The sequence below is a fragment of the Danio aesculapii genome, chromosome 6 (genome assembly GCF_903798145.1).
Source record: "Danio aesculapii chromosome 6, fDanAes4.1, whole genome shotgun sequence".
NCBI classification, from domain to species: Eukaryota; Metazoa; Chordata; class Actinopteri; order Cypriniformes; family Danionidae; genus Danio; species Danio aesculapii.
In genome coordinates this window covers 32,238,571-32,259,182 of record NC_079440.1, presented here as the reverse complement: position 1 = coordinate 32,259,182, position 20,612 = coordinate 32,238,571, and the positions used below count along the sequence as shown (strand labels likewise).

General features: G+C 32.9%; 1 protein-coding gene across 17 annotated transcripts in view; it reads right to left on the bottom strand.

The window, feature by feature from the left end:
• dlg1a (discs large MAGUK scaffold protein 1a) overlaps positions 1–20,612 on the bottom strand; it is a 242,441-nt gene that overhangs the window by 59,509 nt on the left and 162,320 nt on the right. For all 17 annotated transcript variants that reach the window (XM_056459973.1, XM_056459974.1, XM_056459980.1 and 14 more), the window contains 6 exons: positions 15,617–15,667; positions 12,865–12,989; positions 10,613–10,782; positions 10,382–10,518; positions 7,776–7,920; positions 2,634–2,760 (listed from right to left, as the gene is read on the bottom strand). In XM_056459973.1, coding sequence (XP_056315948.1) covers positions 2,634–2,760; positions 7,776–7,920; positions 10,382–10,518; positions 10,613–10,782; positions 12,865–12,989; positions 15,617–15,667 — 755 coding nt within the window. The remainder of the gene's footprint in view (positions 1–2,633; positions 2,761–7,775; positions 7,921–10,381; positions 10,519–10,612; positions 10,783–12,864; positions 12,990–15,616; positions 15,668–20,612) is intronic.

Sequence of the window (20,612 nt, the reverse complement as noted above, 5' to 3'; positions counted from 1 at the left end):
AAAAACAACAATCAATTGTGTAACTTTACTCAAAAACAGACATAGACAACATGAAATAATTACATACAGTATTAGCCCTACTGTGACATTTTTTAAAAATATATACAGTTGAAGTCAGAATTATTACCGCCGTTTGAATTTTTCTTTTTTTTTTTCTTTTAAATATCTCCCAAATGATGTTGAACAGAGCAAGGAAATTTTCACAGTATGTCTGATAATGTTTTTTCTTCTGGAGAAACTCTTATTTGTTTTATTTCGGCTAGAATAAAAGCTGTTTTTAATTTTTTTTAAACCATTTTAAGGTCAAAATTATTAGCCCCCTTTAGCTATTTTTCCCCGATAAATGTCACTTCAAGCTGTATAGAAATGCCTTAAAAAAATATCTAGTAAAATATTATTTACTGTCATCATGACAAAGATAAAATAAATCAGTTATTAGAGATGAGCTATTAAAACTATTATGATTAGAAATGCGTTGAAAAAATCCTCTCTCCGTTAAACAGAAATTGGGGGAAAAAAATAAACAGGGGGGCAATAATTCTGACCTCAAATGTATATATTAACAAATTTAGAACAAAGCAAGAAAATGCTTCACTGTATTTCCTATTACATTTTTCTTCTAAAGAAAGTATTATTTCTATTAGTTTGGCTAGAATAAAAACACAAACATTTTTACATTTGTTTCAATTATGTTTAAGGTCAATATTATTAGACCCCTTAAGAAACTTTTATTTTTTCAATTGGCTACAGAACACGGCTGTCAGAACAATGACTTGCCTGATAACCTAATCAAAGGTTAGTTAACTGAATTAACCAATTTAAGCCTTTATATCGTATCACGAAAAAACATATGCTGGAATAGTTGGCGGTTCATTCTGCTGTGGTGACCCCTGATAAATAAGGGACTAAGCTGAAAAACAAATAAATGAACAAAATTAACTAGCTTCAAGACTCATCATAAACTGTTTATTGAGTGTTAGTAATGTAGTTGTTGTTTTGTTTAAGTTAAGGTAAGGGGTAGATGGGAAGTGAAGATTCTGACGGTATGATAACCTTGGATAAAAAATATCACGGTTTCACGGTATTGTGTTTACTACTCTAAAATCAGTTCGTTTTAAACGTTTTGGTAAAAAAACTAAACTTTTCCCCTCATTGAACGCAATATATTTTATTTTGAGAAAGATTTAAAATATTTTGGAGCAGTAAACATGTCAGGATAAATAATTCAAATGAATTGTTGACTTCTGTTCTGTCTTCGTTAGTTTCTAAAACACCCATTTCTTTACAATTTAAAATGGAAACTTTGGATTTCTTTTCTGTTGGAGATACTGTCCAAAAAAAAAAAAAGATACATACACACACATACATATATATATACATATATATACATATATATACATATATATATATATATATATATACACGTACCTCAGAAACGGTACAGCAGAAAATTAAGGTTTTAACCTTGACTTTTCTAAACCACGGTATACCTTGAAAATGGTTATTGTCCCATACCTACGTATAATATGGTTATGCTGAATAAGGCATTATTAATTAGAAATACACAGCCAATATGCAAGCTAATAAACAATTATCCAAAAGGGAGAACTGATCCTCATACTAACGTGTTACCATTTTATTGTAAGAGAACATTGGAATGTTAACATCACAATAGTGTATGGCGTTGACAAAATATTTATAGCATTATATTCATAAGATGATTCTCACATTCTAACATAGTTCATAAGGGATTATGAATGCATAATACATGAAGAATTCCCTCACACATTATAAATAAAAGCTTCATAGATATGGTTACCAATTTTGCCATTGTTCAGGGTTTTTTTTTTAAGCAACTTCAGACAAAAACTAATCATACAGGCATATTCAATTTTAAGTGTGCAGCTCTACATAAACAGTTTAGCGACCATCTTGAAGTTTAAACTTTACAATATGAAAATAAACCTGCTTTGTTGCAATATTCATCATATTATTATATAGTCATAACAGGAGAAGGGGAATAATGCTTAAAAACAAATAATACTAAAAAGAGACCTTTAAAAAGGTCATAACCGCAAAACAGGGACATGCACACAACTAAAAACACATCAGATTACTGTGCATGTGCGTATCATTTTATACAGTCTATTTTGAAGTACAAAAAAAGCCAGAACCATTATGCCCAGATAAAGTATGTACTAAAAATGCCATTAACCTTGGGCAGCTTATCAAAATGCTATTCCCTCTGAACCTTGTATCTACACTAAAATTATGGATCCGTCTTCACACCAGGCTACAGTACATTTAATGAAACGTATGTAGCATTATCTTACAAATTTCAGGATAATGATACAAAGGGGAAAAAAAAACATCGGAAAACAAAAAAGCAGCCAAAGATGTGATGGGATTGGAAGAAATGAGAATGAGTGTGCTCAAAGTCTACGTATGAAGTCTGTATAAAAAGAGTTAAAAAGCAAGTCGTGCATTTTATCAACTTGAAATAAATGATTCTTCAGCAAAGACAGCAAAAAACACAAAAGAATCATAAAGATGACCTCTGAACCTGACGCCATCACATGTTCCTGTGTGTCGTGAGGATGTCATGATTGAGAATGTGGAGGGCAAAGGCTCACCTTGTGATCTCATCATCTCCCAGCATGCCTTTTGAGACAGGAGAGTACCGAGATGGGGTGGCGGGGGTTAATGGCTGACTCAGATAGCTTTGGGTGCTGATATGGTTCTCCATGTGCTGGGAGTAGGCTGGAAAACCGGAACACAAAGATTTGATGTTATTGATGTAATGAAGAAAACTCATTTGATGATGCTCACAGAGGTCAGGACCTGGAATCTCAAAATGACTGCACCAGTCATATGAAATAATGTGAAGAAATGCAAGTACAGACATGCCTAATATTTCTGAAGAAACTTGCTGTGTGAAAGGCCTTCCAGCAGGGTCCCTACATTTATTCCCTGCATTTTTTTAATCTCCTTTTGTGCTTGGAGCATGTTATAAATGTAAGATATCAGAATTTAACTCGTACAGCCTCTTCACTCTTGTGTATTACTCCGCACACACAGAGTGACAGCAGATCAATAAACTCACTAGACCTTGACAAATATTGCAGCTGTTGGACAACATAGTGTACTTTTGAGGCGTTTTTGGAGAGAATGTAGTTAAGTTTCATTAACAGACAAGCTATTTTGCATTATAAGGCCAGATGGTCAGGAGCTACAGTACATGTATTAGCTTAGTTTTGCCTATAAACGTGTATTTTGACTTTCAAAGCATTGGCTAGCTCTCGACTTGCATTTTATGAATCACCATGGACCAAAGTTTCAGCTAATAATCTTCTTCTATGTTCTACAGAAGAAAAGGTACAATGGATGAAAGTGAGAAAATTAACAGGAAAATCTGAATTTTGTGTGAAGTATCCATTTAAACCAATATTGTATTATGCTGATTTGGTGCTTGAGTGACATTTCTTACCACAATTGCTCATTTCAGTCAGTAAATTGCCATAAAATAACCAAAACAACTTTCACACAAACCATATCTACACTCAAAGCTTCTTTCGAGATATTAAAATGAACCTTTGAATGTTTGTCATCATATTTAATGAAGTCATCACCCTAAAATACAACCTTTTAGGTAATACAGCCTTTAAATTTATATTTAGGCTACTAGACCACCCATAAAGGTCTGCACCTCACTTTCATTTTCACTTTCACAAGCAGGGCAGAAGGATTTTTCGGGGCACTGAATTTGCAGCTTTGAAAGACACACACATACATATATATATATATATATATATATATATATATATATATATATATATATATATATATATATATATATATATATATATATATATAGAGAGAGAGAGAGAGAGAGAGAGAGAGAGAGAGAGAGAGAGAGAGAGAGAGAGAGAGAGAGAGAGAGAGAGAGAGTTATGTTTTTGCCAACAGAAATTGATGTTTTTGTTAGAAGGAAGTTGCTAGGCAACAGAGACATGTATATTTTATATCACAGGTTCGGAAGGCAAAATGCACTGTGAGTGCATGCCATCAGAGGAGAGGGGTGAGGGGAGACAATCATGCACGGCTCAAGGTAATCGGCACGGTTCAAGGTAACTGTACCTAGTGTAATTCCCCCCTAAATGCATGTGGTCATTTTGGCCGCCATGGTAATTAAAGGTAGAAATACTCCAAACTCTTTTGTATTTCGTAATTTTAATACAATAACAATGTTAGAAAGAAATATCTAAGAAAAGTCAGGGTATTATAGATATGGAGGTTTGATTTCAACAAATATTGCAAAAATTAAAAACGGTCAAAGTGACCACCTCGGTAGTTCTAGTGTTAAGGGCATATGTCTATTGAAGCATTTTATTTTTTCTGAGTTAGTTTTATTCTTTGTTGTCAAAGGAGTCTTTAGAACAGCAGCAGCATGCAAAAAAATAAGTGCCTGTTTGACGTGACGCGCAGAATGTCTCACGTATGTGTAGTGGTTTTTTTTTATACACAGCTAAGCATTGTTGGAAGAGTGCTGATATATTCAGCAGTGCAAAAACACTTAAATGCACAAACTTTGCCCTATTACTACATACTAAATGTGCTGTTTTATCAGCTGTAAATTTACTGGTAATTTTACAACTTCTCATTCCCAAAAAATCTGTAATAATTTTTCAGTAGTTTTAATTTTAAAAATGATTATACATGATCTTGTGATGGCAGTTTACAAGTAATTTTCCAGAAAGGTCTATATGTGTAAACAGCTAATGTTTACAACAGGTGTGTCTCTTAATATATTTGTGGCAACCATGATAAGTATATCTTTTAGGCTCAATGCCTTTACTCTAACTTCACAGATGAATCAAACGCATCCTTAAGGAGCTTTGTGTAGTTGCAAAGCTCTACATAAGTGTTTCTCAACCATGTTCCTGGAGGACCACCAGCTGTGCGCATTTTCCATGTCTCCTTAGCCAAACACACCTGACTCAGATCATCAGCTCATTAGCAGAGACTAAAAGACCTGTAATGGGTGTGACAGAGAAAGCAGACATCCGAAACATGCAGTGTTAGTGGACCTCCAGGAACGTGCTTGAGAAGCAGTGCTCTACATCACAACAACCTCCAAAAATTCCTGGAGAGGAACTCATTAAAGCAGTCCATGTTACATGTGTGCATAGTTTCAAAGTAGTTAAATCTCATTCTCCATTTCACATATAGTGGTGATCCATTTGGATGCAACACATGGAAATCAACACAGGTTGACATAAACCACATTAAATGGAGAATGCAATTTTTGTAAATAATTTTGTACATATTTCTTTAAAGATCACGACAGTAGGAGCCCTGAAAAGTCCATTTAAAATGATTGGTTTTAATATAAAAACTAACTCTAACACTGTTATATATTATAATGTTTCCTTTTAATGTTACGGGTTTATACTATGGTAATAAAAATAATGATACAGAAAATTGTGCATAATTACAAGCAGCTAACACTAAACATAAAAGTATCTTAATATTGCTAACAATATTAAAAAGAACACACACACACACACACAAAAGTATGACAAGCATTATTATAGCATAAATGCTGAAATATGCTGTTAGCAAGGTCATAAGTTTACACAAGTTACACAAACAGATAAAATGTACATGTTGAAAGCAAGCACATGTGAAAACGCATCTGCAAAATGCATAAATGTAAATAGAATGACCGGAGGGTTTGAAAATAATGGCCAAAATCTCCTTTTGTGTTCACGAAAATCCTTTTAAGGCTCTATAATTGATGTCAGTCCTATAAATCTGGTGTCCTTATTTCACTGTGTCAGATGTAAAGTGTAATAAAGTCAAGGGTATGCGCACTGGGCAATTACTAAGCACCGACATTGACAACCCATTTATTTAATTCTCATCAAACAGTCCTTCACGTGTCAAATCCCCACGCAGTGCCTGATATAATGAAATCGAATGGCTAATGAAATGGTTCTGTTTACGCCTTCTGAGAAAAATCGTATCGTCCGCCCTCACGCGACCGTCTACATGTGCAAACGTCCTTTAAACCTCCCTCTGCAACACTTGCACAAACACGCGCACTCTTTTCTGCATATACTCATGCTGGATTTGCTGACCACGTGATGCACTTCGTGATTAAATGTGCTTTTGTCCTTCATGCCTTTAAGCCCTAATGACAGCTTCCTTTCTCAGGATGTAATGCTGCGGGATCTGGCCTGCCTCTGGAACATCACCAAGGTGCTACATTATCGACTGTCATCGCTCAGCATTTTGCACAGTCAATTTTAGTGGCCGTCCTCACGAGTTGCTGCCCCCATTAACAGAAAGTGCTGCACATTGCGGCTTTCGGGTGGGATTTAAGCCACGACGGAGGATGGGGCACCAGGACAGAGTTAGCGCACTCAAAAAGGAACATTCTGTCATCATTTACTTACTATTTATGTCATTTCAAATAAATAGACAGTTTGGTTTCCAAATGAAGATATTTTAGTTAATTTCCCATCCATTAAAAGTTTATGATTCTAATACAACTCTAAAAAGTATGTGAAGAGATCCGAAATTAAAAACACAAATTAATTCAATCAAATTATTTTGAAAAGACATGATTTATTAGGAGAAAATATTAAATTTATGCTTTTATTCGCATAAAATGATTGTTCTAGCCTTTCAAGTAGATATGAATGAGTTTCTGTTCATGTTGGCTGATCAATGTTTAAATGACAATTAAAACCAAAATCAAATCCAATGTTCATATACAGTGACTCAGTGACTGTGTTTCTTTAGCACAATTCATTTATTTTTTGAATGTTTCTGAAGCATCAAGTTTTGGGTGAATAAAATTACAATGGTGGGGCAACATTTCCTCAGGTCAAAATTTTACTGAATTATAAAATACATTTTTTTCTCAGTAAAAAAATATTACTGAAACTTACATTTTTGGTAATTACCAATAGAACTACTTATAAATGTTATTTTGCAATTAAAAAAATAACAAAATAAATAAATAAATTTAATGAATTAAAATAAATTTAAATTAAATTAAATTAAAAAAATGATTAAATAAACAAATAAATAAATAAAATAAATAAATTACAATACATTCAAATAAAAGTAAATTAAATTAAATAAAACAATAAAACAATAAAAAAATTAATTAATGAATAAAAAAATGTAATTAAATAAAATTAATTAATTAAAATAAAATAGAATAAAGAAACAAATTAATTAAAATAAATTAATTAATAATTAATTTAGTAGATGTATTTTAGGAGACACTTGCGTTGTTTACCAAATAAGTGGATCTAATTAGATTTGCAATGTAAACATTAAATAAAAGTAAAAAAATATATATTATTTTTTACTTCATAATTTAAGTTTTTAGTTATGATAGTATAAAAAATCTGTGGATTTCCGCATAAACCGATTCTGATTCTGATTCTGATTCTGATAAATAAAAAAAATTAATTCTGAATAGAAATAACAAAAATGTTCGCAGATTCTGTCTGGCCCTAGTGATATCCGTAGTTTACTGTCATTGCTATTGACATACAGTACCAAACTACAAGCTTTCTATTGATGTCTGTGAGAAAGAGATCAGTTATCAGGCCTAATACCAGTATTTGCATCTCCCTAAAAAACATCTTAATTTGTTTTATGAAGATGAACCCAAGTTGAATCATTCATTAAAAGCAAGGTTTTTTCCTGCAAAAAAGCTGCAAGGCTATAGTTTACTTCAGGACAGGTTTACTTACAGCTGGTGACATCCGGAGGAGCGTAACTATCATTCATAAAGACACTAGTGGGTTTTGCCACTTTTAAATAGACAACATCAGGGGTGTTTTTCAAGGCAGCCACGGCATCTTCATGAGTGACCTCTTCAAGGCAAACAGCATTCACCTGAAACCAAACACAGAAACCATCAGATCAAGCATGTGTCATGGGTCTGTGACATATTTTAATCCTTTTGAAATTAGTATGCTCACAAACACTTTATTTGATCAACAATATTGTAGCATTGTCAAATATTATTAAAAATGTTTTCTGTTTAATGCAGCACAGAATGTAATTTACATCTGCGATGGCACATAGTCCTACAGGAATCATGCTGAAATAATTTGGTGTTCAAGAAAGATTATTTATTATCAACACTACAAATTGTTGTGCCGCTTAATATTTTTGTGAAAACCCTGATAGATTTGTTCAAGATCCTTTTGATGGGATAAAAAAAAATCAACATTTATTTGAAGTATTGTTAAAAGAAAGTGTTAGAAGCATAAGTGTTGAATAAAAGTTTTATTTATTTATTTAATTTAATTTGTATTGACTAAAACAGTAGGGATTTAATTCTTGGAGGATTTTTTAAAGTGTATTATTTTTGTAAAGGTGAACTAAAATAGTCAGATGTAAACTGTCATCTACTGACTGATATCAAAGAACTTAGAATGACCAAGAGGCGACACTCAATAGAACGTTCCATTGCAACAGCAGCGCTCAGCAACAGCCCCGGATTCCGCCATTTTGGAGTGAAAGCGGTCGGCTGTCCATCGGGTTTTATTGCTGTTGCGATGGCAAGCAGCTGCTTTGTTTTTATTTATTTATTTAAAAAGTGCATTAAAGCTAAGATACAACCTGAAAGACGAAAATACAACACTTACTATCGCAATCATCAGCACTTTTCATAGTTTATTTTACAGACTTATAAAATGCTGTTGTTCTATAGGAACTTTCATTTCAAAATGGCTGCTGCACCATCTCGCACTAGAGTGTCGGCTCTTGGTGATTCTATGCTCTTTGCTGATAATGAAAGCACTTTTTGAAATAAAACAAAACAGAACAGAACAGAACAGAACAATAAATACAAAGAAATAAAGCAAACAAAATAAAGAAATAAAATAAACATATCTTCTTACTTAAGAGAATTAAGGTAATATAAAAATTTTTTATATAAAAGTAGTGATTTTTTTCTTAAAGGATTTTTTTTAATTAATAATTTTGTAAACATGAAATAAAATAGCCAGTTATAAATGCTTCTCTACTGATTGACATAAAAGCCCCTTTAAGGCAAGTAATTTCCCTGGGCGGCCATCTTTAAAACGCACCTCCAGCAGTATGCTCGAGTATTCTGTCTAAATAGGAAAACATCAAATTCTCCAAAACTGTTTGCCAAGCTAACAATTACATAACATATTTGAAATCACCAATAAAATTAAACAACAATCGTCTCATAAGTTTCATTTCTAAACATTCAAATCAAACTAAGTCTGCATTTTGTAAGGTTGCCCGAGCTAGTGTGCATGCACATTTGAAAGAAACGAGATCTCGACACCAACCTCATTTATGGCTGTTCTACATATTATCATCCTCTGAATAACGCTTTGTCAGATCACGCTGGTCTTCAGAAGTAATTTACAACTTAGTCTTGATGGTGAATCACCTCCAGAAATGACAGCGACTCTTTGTTTACAAGTTTGTGGGCGTTTGAGTAATTGCTGTCATGTGATGTGTGTTTAACAAGACGGATTGTATCTCGCATTCATTTCATACAGATTACAAAACGAAGTGTAGTTGGTTTACTTAAAAGTACAGATTTCAAGCTTTATTTGGATTTATTTCTTATGTCTGTGAAGCAAGTATTCGCTGAGATTCCAGTGTGTTTGTTGGTCCAAGCTTCTCCCCTGAAGAAACGTCAGTATATGGTGATCGATGATTGACTCCTGTTCTAGTAGGCGACACTTCATTCGCCATATTGATTGTTACACTTTTCCCCATGCAAAACCATAAGATGGACATGTCTTGTGTATTATATTCTATAGACTGTTGTCTTTGTTGATATTGTCAGTACTTTTGAAAACAAAACAAAAAATAAAACAAACATATCTTCTAACTTTAAGTGAATATGTAAATTTTCAATTTAAAAGTAGCGATTTTATTCTTGCAGGAATATATTAATAAATATTTTTTAAAAGTGAATTATTTTTTGTAAATATGAAATAAAATCATCAGATGTAAACTGATGTCTTCTGATTGATAGTGACAGCACTTTTGCATAAAATAAAATAAAATAGGATAAAAAAAATAATAATAAAATAAAAAAAATTTATAAAATAAAATAAAATTAAATTAAAAAAAAATTATAAAATAAAATAAGATAAAATAAAATAAAATAAAAAATAAAATAAAATAAATACAAAATAAAATAAAATAAAATAAAATAAAAAATAAAATAAAATAAAATAAAATAAAATAAAATAAAATAAAATAAAATAAAATAAAATAAAATAAAATAAAATAAAATAAAATAAAATAAAATAAAATAAAATAAAATAAAATAAAATAAAATAAGCCAAGTTTTACTTACAGCCAACAGTTTATCCCCAATTTGTAGCCTTCCATCTTTATGGGCAGCTCCTCCTTCAATGATTTTGGTGATATAAATACTGTTGTCCCCAGGAATATGTTGGTTCCCAACACCTCCTGCTATACTGAAACCTAGACCTGTCGAAAAGGTCAGAGTAAACACAAACTACAGTAACCGCACATACTGTAGCAGGCTTTTATTCTCTAACCTTAAGATGAAGAATAACTTTACCTTTAGGACCTTTTACCAGCTTTACATCCATGATTTTTTCTGAGAGGGGTTTTCTTCTTCTGACGTACAGTCTGACAATGCAGCCTGCCTCCTTCAGCGCCTCCACGGCATTGCTGTGAGTTACGTCTCTCACATCTACATCATTCACCCGCAGTATACAGTCATTCACTCTGCACAGAGACAAGGAGGGAGAACACTGTCAAAATAAATCTGTGGAAATCACAGAGACTAATTGCCTTCAGAATGAGGTATAGTAGGCCCACATGAGTTTATTTTTATGTACACAGGTGTAAATATAACTCAGTTTTTATATTAACGTATTATTATTCACTAATATGCAAATGTTTATATAATTTAATTACAATAAAGTTTGGAAAGTTATAGTTTTCATCTTTTAGTAGATACATTATATGTATATTATATAGATATCTTATTTATATATAGATTATATTATGCATCCACTTGATTTTTTAATCAGACAAGTGGATCTAATTATATTTCTATTGTATAGCTTAAATAAAAGTGTTCTTTGTTTAAAGTTTTAAGTTTTTAGTCATTATATATTCCCAAAATCATTCCACATAAATCTGTAGATTTTTTTTTTATCCAAGATTTTGCACAAAAATAGCAAAAAATGTCCACAGATTCTGCTGGGTCAGTGTAACAGAGATTCAAGCAGCTATATAGAGAATATAAACATGCTATTTTGATCAGCATAGCAGAGAAATGAAAAATTATATGTAAAATTATTATTGAGGACTGGCCATTGACAACTATTACAAGTTTCTAGTAAATAAATGAACAGGAGTTTCAGATTTAAATTTACAGAGATTCATATTTATATCTGCAGGGTTATTAATTTACACTAAAGCCAAAGCATGGAGTTAAGGAAGACTATAAACTGCTTAGTCGTCTGGGATTAAGTGGGATTTACAGAATGCAAAAGTCTGACTCTATTAATACATTCAATGCTTCAAACATACTGTACACTGCTGTTCAAAAGTTTATTTATGAACTATGATTAATAAATGCTGTACAGGATTATTAACACTTAGTTCATGTTAGCAAATAAAAAATGGATTAACTATCAATAATTATTTTTAAAGTATTACCTAATGATTCATGTTTATTAACCAACACCGTACAAAATGCAGGCTTACACAAATTTGTTCAAGTTGTCAGAACACAAACCTATTAAATTATCATAGCAAATTCAAGTGGATGGAACATAAAGAAGACGTTTCCCCAGGAAAAATCTTCCAGAACTTTGATGAATAAATCATTATATTAGAACAATTTCTGAACATGGCATTTAAGGAAAAAAATATAAGAATTTAAATATAATAAAATACAGTGTTGGGCAACCCATGATTGATAAAAGGACTAAGCCGAAAAGAATATGAACGAATGAATGAATGAAAATAGAGTGTTTTTTTAAATAATTAATGAAATCACAATATGAACACTTTTTTTGCATTAAAGCAGGGGTCACCAATCTCGGTCCTGGAGGGCTGGTGTCCATGTAGGGTTTAGCTTCAACTTGCCTCAACACACCTGCCTGGATGTTTCAAATACACCTAGTAAGACCTTGATTAGCTTGATCAGGTGTGTTTAATTAGGGTTGGAGCTAAAATCTGCAGGACACCGGCCCTCCAGGAACAAGTTTGGTGACCACTGCATTAAAGCTTCATTTACTGCATTTTTCTCAAAAAAATAAACATTGCCTGAGGGAGCATGGTTTTGTATGCGAACATCCTGTTTTTTTAGAGTGCATTTTTTTATTATAGTTCATTTTCAACAAAATTGGTTGAGTGCTAAATCTATCAACAACTTCACTTTCTCCTGCTTCACACCGGCACCGCTTATGCTGTTATCCTGTTACCCAGCACTCACTTTTGGGGATTTCCACCTACCTAACTTTAAATAGTAACAATTTTTGACCCCAGTGAGCTATAAACATAAATTATCTTTGGAAAGTAAACACTTTGGGCTTGACTATGGTCAATCTAGAAATTTGCTAAAATATATAAAAGTTATTAAAAAAAATTGTACAGTGATCTTTTTTTTCATATACAAACACAGGAAAACAATGTAATAACCTAGAAAAAATATGCCTTGAAAGCCAAGTGTCTCATGAGTTTATATTTCTTGTTAAAGAAACACTTGTTAAAACGTTGATGCAAAATAAATGTGCGACAGGTGTTAATCTGAACTGGTCCTTCTGGGGGAAAAAAAAAAAACTGTCCTCTGACCTGAGTCTGCCGTCCTGTGCGGCTGCTCCTCCTGGGATGATCTTGGTGATAAAAATGCTTGGGTCCTCGCCGATGTGGGGGTTATCGGTACCGCCTGCAATACTGAAACCCAGGCCCGAGTTCCCCTGTAGGATAAAAAAACAAAACATGTCAGAACTGAGAACAGAGAACATGTCGCTCAAAGAAAACAATAGACCTTTAAGCATAACGATTTCTGATAGGGCTGGGCGATATGACAAAAATTAAAACTCAATCATTTTTTTCCATATCAAACAATAACAATAATTTTCGATACAAGTTGTTAATGCTTTAAAAGTTATTAACACAACAATGACTGATGCAACAAAAATTAGAGGGTTCAATAAATTACAATTTAAAATATTGTTTATTAGCAAAGTCAGATTTTGTTTATTAAAAGATTACACATTTGGCCTTAAATTAAAACAAATAGTAAAATACATCTAACCTGGCATTATGAGGTAAATTAAATGTGCAAAACATAAACAATAAAAATATACCGTACAACTTCCAGCAAGTCCACACAAATTGAAAACCTTTCAGGGTTTTTTTGGGGTCATACTTTTTTAGGTGATTGAATAGGTTGATTGTGCTGCCAGACTTTTCACAAACCATTGACATACTTTACACATCATTTTAATCTGCTCCTTGTCACACTTCAGATAGCCAAACCACTTCCATATAACAGAATTCTTGCTGCCTTTTATGTCCATAATTTTATCATCTTTGGATAATAACTCAAGGTTAGTTTACTTTCGTCACTGCTTCCACTCATTATTTCTTTTATTTTTGTCGTCTTGTCGAGTTTGTTAGCAAATAGCGGAAATGGTCTTTTGACTTTATGCTGATTGTTTTTTGTTGTCGCATATTGCTGCTGTGTGATTGGCTCTTAGATCAACATCGATATCAAAATAAATTATCGCCATGTGATATGATATTATTTATTGGCCCAGTCCTAATTTCTGATAATGATAATGACTCGTATTAAAAAAAACAATAGAGAAATGTGGGCCCACACAAATTTTACAAAAGCTTTATTTGATTCAAAACATTTGATTCAGAAATATATTCAATTTAGTACTCAAAAAACGTGGGTACGCATGTGTGTATGTGTGATATAAAAAATAATTAATAATTCGCACCAGATACAGAACTAAATAAGTTGGTACATTGTTGGCATTATGGGACCTTGTCAGTCAAGTTACTGCCCTATGGAACATTTTACCAGGCATCATCGGTAAGATGATTAAGAAAAATGTTAAAAATAACGTGTGCTGTCAAATGGCACGCAACATCGTACATGAGTTTGTGCTGTTTTTCCATGCTCGTGGCTTGAAGGAAGATGGAAAATAATGTTCATCTCTGTGGCATGGACGGAATTGCAGTCAAAGTTGTAGATCACATTGGCGATAGTGGCAATAGTGGGGAATTTTCTTTACCTTTTTACATTCTGTGAACCGGCCAGAATCATGAGTCCTGCTCTGAATCAGCTGACCACTGTACCTTACTGTTATGTCTGGTTCACACACAATGGGTAGCAAACATTGTGTCACTTGCTCTAAATGACTGGTGGGATGTTTTCAAGTTGACGTGATTTTTTCAGATAAAATATAAATGTGAGTTCAATTTTGTTAACTTGCGCACAAGACACAGTTGAGAGCTGATATATATATATTCTTCTTATGCAAATACTCCGGTTTGCATTTGATGTGAACCCAGCATTAGACATTATATCACTACAATGTCAAGCAGCTGAGTTTTTATTTACAGAAAGGGAACACAAAAAGATTTCACACTTAGTGAAGTTTCACAAACTAATTAAGTTAGTAAGACATTCGGATTAATCCAAACCCACTTTAAATAGCCTGACTTAAATTACTCCCTTATTTTAATTTTCTGAAGAAACCCCTATCCACCCCATCTCCCCCCTTCCTCCTTTACCAGGGGGAGCTCTCAAGAACTACCTGATCTTGTACCCTCTTACATGCTCATTGACCAGGCGGGAACCCTGGGCTGAATTATTTCCGAACTCAGGGTTTTCTCCTGGGACAGCATGCCAAACCTGGTAATATTATCAAGCAATATCTAAGTGTGAACTCTTGAAATGGCAATAATGACTCCATGCAGAATGATTGTGCCAAAAATACCAAGCAGCGTCTTATGAAAGTAAAAAATGCCATAAAAATTAGTTATACTGACTTGACAATTAAAGGATAGCATGAGAAATACACTCCCCATTAATGGGGATTACAAGTTATTACTTAACCCCCTACCTTTGTTAACTAATGCAGTGTTTCCCAACCCTGTTCCTGGAGGCACACCAACAGTACATATTTTGGATGTCTCCCTTTTCTGACCCATTAACTTCAGGTGTTGGAGTCTCTTCTGATAAGTTGATTGAGGTGTGTTTGATTAGGGAGAGGCTGAAAATGTGTACTGTTGGTGTGCCTTCAGGAACAGGGTTGGGAAACACTGAACTAATGTACATTAAAACAAGGAAATCTAATTTGTAAACATAACTGAAGGGAAAACTCAAGGTTTACAGTAAGATTGTGGCAATTGCAATCCTTTGAAGTTCATGACACAGTTTTATCCCAGGCCTCCGCCTCCATAAAATGACACCTACCTTTAAATGTTAAAATGAATGTACTTGTATACGTTGTGTAATGCATTATAAATCCTGCTGATATTGTAAAAGTCTGTATGTTTTTTTTTACTGACAATGCAATCTTACCCGTTCAAGTGTGATTTCTTCATATTCGTAATCAGCTTCTGTTCCATTCACCTGAAATTTTTAAATAAAGACTTTTGTTAGTACAACGTACAAAATATTTATTTATATATACACAAAACATCAAATGTTATTCCAGGTGTCCATTCTTCGTACATGGATTACTCAATTAGCTGGATTTGGTTATTGACGATTTGACATGATCCAGAATAGTTTCGTTCTACAAAACTCATCCGCGAGATATTGTCATGGCAACAGTTCTGGTAGCTCAAACCTGCTTGGGAGCAGGCTTATCTCAATTTAAACAGGATTAGATCAGGTCATTTCAAGCAAAAGTAATACTTAAAGTATGTACCGAATGCTGATATTTTCTTACAGTAGTAGTTATATACACCTGGTAATTATAGACAATATAATTCATTAAAAAAAAATACATACAGTTGAAGTCAGAATTATTAAACCCCCTGAATTATTAGCCCCCCGTTTATTTTTTAATTCAATTTCTGTTTAATGGAGAGAAGATTTTTTCAACACATTTCTAAACATAATAGTTTTAATAACTCATTTTTAATAACTGATTTATTTTATCTTTGCCATGATGACAGTAAATAATATTTTACTTAATATTTTTCAACACACTTCTATACAGCTTAAAGTGACATTTAACGGCTTAACTAGGTTAATTGGGTTAACTAGGCAGGTTAGGGTAATTAGGCAAGTTATTGTATAATGATGGTTTGTTCTGTAGACTATTGAAAAAAATATAGCTTAAGGGGCTAATAATTTTCACCTTAAAATGTTTTTTAAAAAAATGAAAAAAAGCTTTTATTCTAGCCGAAATAAAACATAAGAATTTCTCCAGTTTGCCTGTGTGGAGTTTGCATGTTCTCCCCATGTTTGTGCGGGTTTCCTCCAGGTGCTCTGGTTTACCCCACAGTCCAAAGACATGCGTTATAGGTGAATTGAACAAGCTAATTCGTCCATAGTGTATGTGTATGAATGAGTGTGTATGGATGTTTCCCAGTGATGGGTTGCAGCTGAAAAGGCATCCACTGCGTAAAACATATGATGGATAAGTTGGCTGTTCATTCCGCTGTGGTGACCCCAGATTAATAAAGGGACTAAGCTGAAAAGAAAATAAATGAATGAATGAATGAATTATTATATTTAAATAAATAGACCATTTTAGAAAATATTTTGATTTGGCTCTAGATTTTCAAAGATATGTACATTTTATATACATGACGTAATTATTAATAGGATTCCTCAATTTTCAAACTTAAGTTATAATAAAATCGGTTGGATTTCTACCATCAATAAATATTTGTTCCATAACTAGTACTTACAGTTTCATTTGAACACATTTACTACAGTATTACATTATTAATAACATCATATATTAGGGATGCAACGACTAACCGGTTTCGCTATTAACAGTGCTTTAATTCATCATGGTTGATTAATCGTAAAGGCTTCTCAACACCGTGTTTCTGCATGGAACAAAACTGCTTCAGCTAAACAAAGTTACGCTAACTGTGCACTAGTTTAAAGTTCTGAGCTTCTACACTGAGGCTTATACGTACACACACTGGATTAACTATGGCTGAGGCCGTTCAAATATCGTGTCTTTTGCTTGCTCAAGTTTGTTATTTGCAATGGAGGTGAGCGGCTTATACGTGCATATTGGGAGTGGCGTGACATGCTCACACTTTCCAGGCACACCTAGTTGAAAGAATGCGGTGAGTGCACCATGAGTCATGTGACAAGAACTGACCATTCAGCTTTATACTTTGTGTGGAATATACACATTTCTACTTCAAATACAAAAAAACTAAACGAAAATGCCAAACAATTTTGTAAAAAGAAATACTTAGTTAATATGTATTCATTTCAATTCATCTATATTTCTATTTACAATGTAGATTGTTTCAAAACAGCTTCACATAGAAGATTATAGTGAACTGAAACAATGTCAGTTCAGTTTTCAGTGTTGAAGTTCAGTTCAGTTTAGCTCAGATCAGTTCAGTGTGGTTGAATATCAATATATAGCTTAGATTTACATTAGACAAGTAATTATTTTTACATTTATTCATTGTTCTGTCATTTATTTTGACTGTAAAATTATTACCTATATTTAAAATGTCAAACAAATTTTTTTTAAGTCCAAAAAAATTTACTATTGTTTGTTTTAGTTATTATTATTATTTTGTGCTGTATTAATTGGCTACTGAGCAGCAATAAATAACACTTTGGAATATAAGGATTTTTCATGTGATTTTCTAAACTAGTAGTGTTTTAAAATTAATGAATGCATAATAATCGTGATAACTGTGAAACCGTGACTATTGCTCAACAAAAAGCTATAATCGTTGCATCCCAATTATATATACTAATCTATTTAGTAAATAGATTTATTTCATTTACAAATATATTAAGATACTAATAATGGATTTACTACTTACTATACTAATATGTTTATTAAATCTAAATCAGTTAAAAAAATTTAAAATAAATAAATAAATAAATAAATAAATAAATAAATATATATATATATATATATATATATATATATATATATATATATATATATATATATATATATATATATATATATATATATATATATATATATATATATATATATATATATATATATATATATATTTCACTGTCCTTGCCCATATCATGTGAAAGTTACTGGGGTTTATGGGGTGTTACATGGTCATGACTTTGAATTTGACAGATTGGATATAGTTTTACGCACACAAGGTCGGTAAGCAATTCTATCACATTAGTTTCATGCCAGCCTGTGTGATGTTTAAGTTACGATTACTCTTAAAAGAGTGTGTTTTAAAGTTTGTCACCTGCTGTGCTTTGTGTTGGTGTGTTACTGTGACATTTATTGAGTGACAAGTCTGAATTATTTACTGTGGTGATTAATGTTACTTTCCAAATGTTGGTAATACAGCTTATGCTGTGGCGAACTCACTTGTACAGTGTGTTTGGTCGACAGCAATATATATATATGGTAGACGGAATATATATATATATGTATATATATATTCCATCTGCGACTGATTATGCGCATAAATAACCTTATTTAATAAAAAGCTGTTGCTAGGAAAGTGCCCTAATTGTGCACGAATGAGCAATTTGGACAAGTCTCAGTGTTTTCTCTTTCCGCTTCTTCCATTTCACCCCTACCAATTCTAGGCTCTACAATACTCAGGCTGCATTACGTCTCTTGCCAATTACTCAGCATTTCAACCAGAAAGGCCACAGCAACCAAATGAATGACAATGTCTAGCTGTCGACCAAAACACACTGTACAAGTGAGTTCGCCACAACATAAGCTGTATTACCAACATTTGGAAGGTAACATTGATCACCACAGTAAATAATTCAGACTTGTCACTCAATAAATGTCACAGTAACACACCGACACAAAGCACAGCAGGTGACAAACTTTAAAACACACTCTTTTAAGAGTAATCGTAACTTAAACATCACACAGGCTGGCATGAAACTAATGTGATAGAATTGCTTACCGACCTTGTGTGCGTAAAACTATATCCAATCTGTCAAATTCAAAGTCATGACCATGTAACACCCCATAAACCCCAGTAACTTTCACATGATATGGGCAAGGACAGTGAAAGGGAGTGTTAACATAGTGCAAACATCACTCAGGACGAGGTGAACTTGAGGTTTCATTTAAATGAGGCTGTGTTGTAGTCCAAGCCAAGGCTGTAACCAAGTCTTGAACATTATCATTCCCTTTCCCCCCTCACTTTTGAATTTCAAACATTCTGATCTGGTTGACCAGGAATAAACGGGAATGCAGTCACATCAACAGACAAAATATTAATAGTGTGTACAAATATTTGAAGAAAATGATAAATTCATGAATTTGGAGGTTAATATGAATGCATTTCTGAGGAGAACTGTCTGTCTTGGAAAATGTATTTTTAAATAATATACATTTATAAAAATATTTTATATATATTTATATATATAATTTAGCCTTCAATTGTACATCTTTCAACATTAAAAACTACAAATGAACTCATATTTCTCATCTTCTTGGATTTGATTTGCCGTCTCAGTCATATTTACACTGAAGAGGTAGAAAAAAAAAGCTTTAGTCATTCTAAAAACCAGAGTGGCACTAATATAAAATATTGAGATGGAAATTTGTAATTAATTTCAGAAGAGAAAACTGCTATAAACTGGACTAAATTCTTTAACTCCAGATGAATGAATACAGGAGTGCACAATGTGACCAAAAACCACCATCAACACATCTGTTTACATGTTTGTGTGGTTCTGCACACTCTGCTTAAAGCTTCTAAAATGACATTTAAAGACCTTAAATACTGAAGCAAACATATTCCGCTCTCTCTTTCTGTAACTGCAGCTGAAAACATCTGTTTGTGACATCAGTGGTGTTGGGGCTGGGCTTTAAAAACACACGTCAATACTGACACCGTCCAATACAGCATAATACTCCAATCACGCCACCAGCTCTCAACGACGCACCACAATAACATTCATGCTAATGCTTAAGTGTACTGGACATACAATATCCAGAGAGGCCTTATTAATTTGATAACCACTGCATGTACATACAGACCACTTCATTCCATTGATAACCTCTAGTTTTCTCAGTGTTGTTGTTTTTTTGGATGAGGTATTAGACATACTGGTTTTCTGCACAGCTAAACTGTGTTCAGAATGTATGGTCACAAAACAACCAGCCACAGGGATCAGAGCCAAAACAAGCATTTACAGGATCAATATCCGGCTACTACTACAGTATATGTGCAGAAGATAATGAACAATCAAAACAGGAAGATGTACACACAAACATTTCGGGTGGAAGGGACTCAATTTATTTTCATTCCAATTCCTTTGTCCTGGATTGTGTATATTTAATTTGTATGAAGACATTCATGCTTCTGTTATTCATGCATTATGTTTAATACAAGCAAGACGTTTC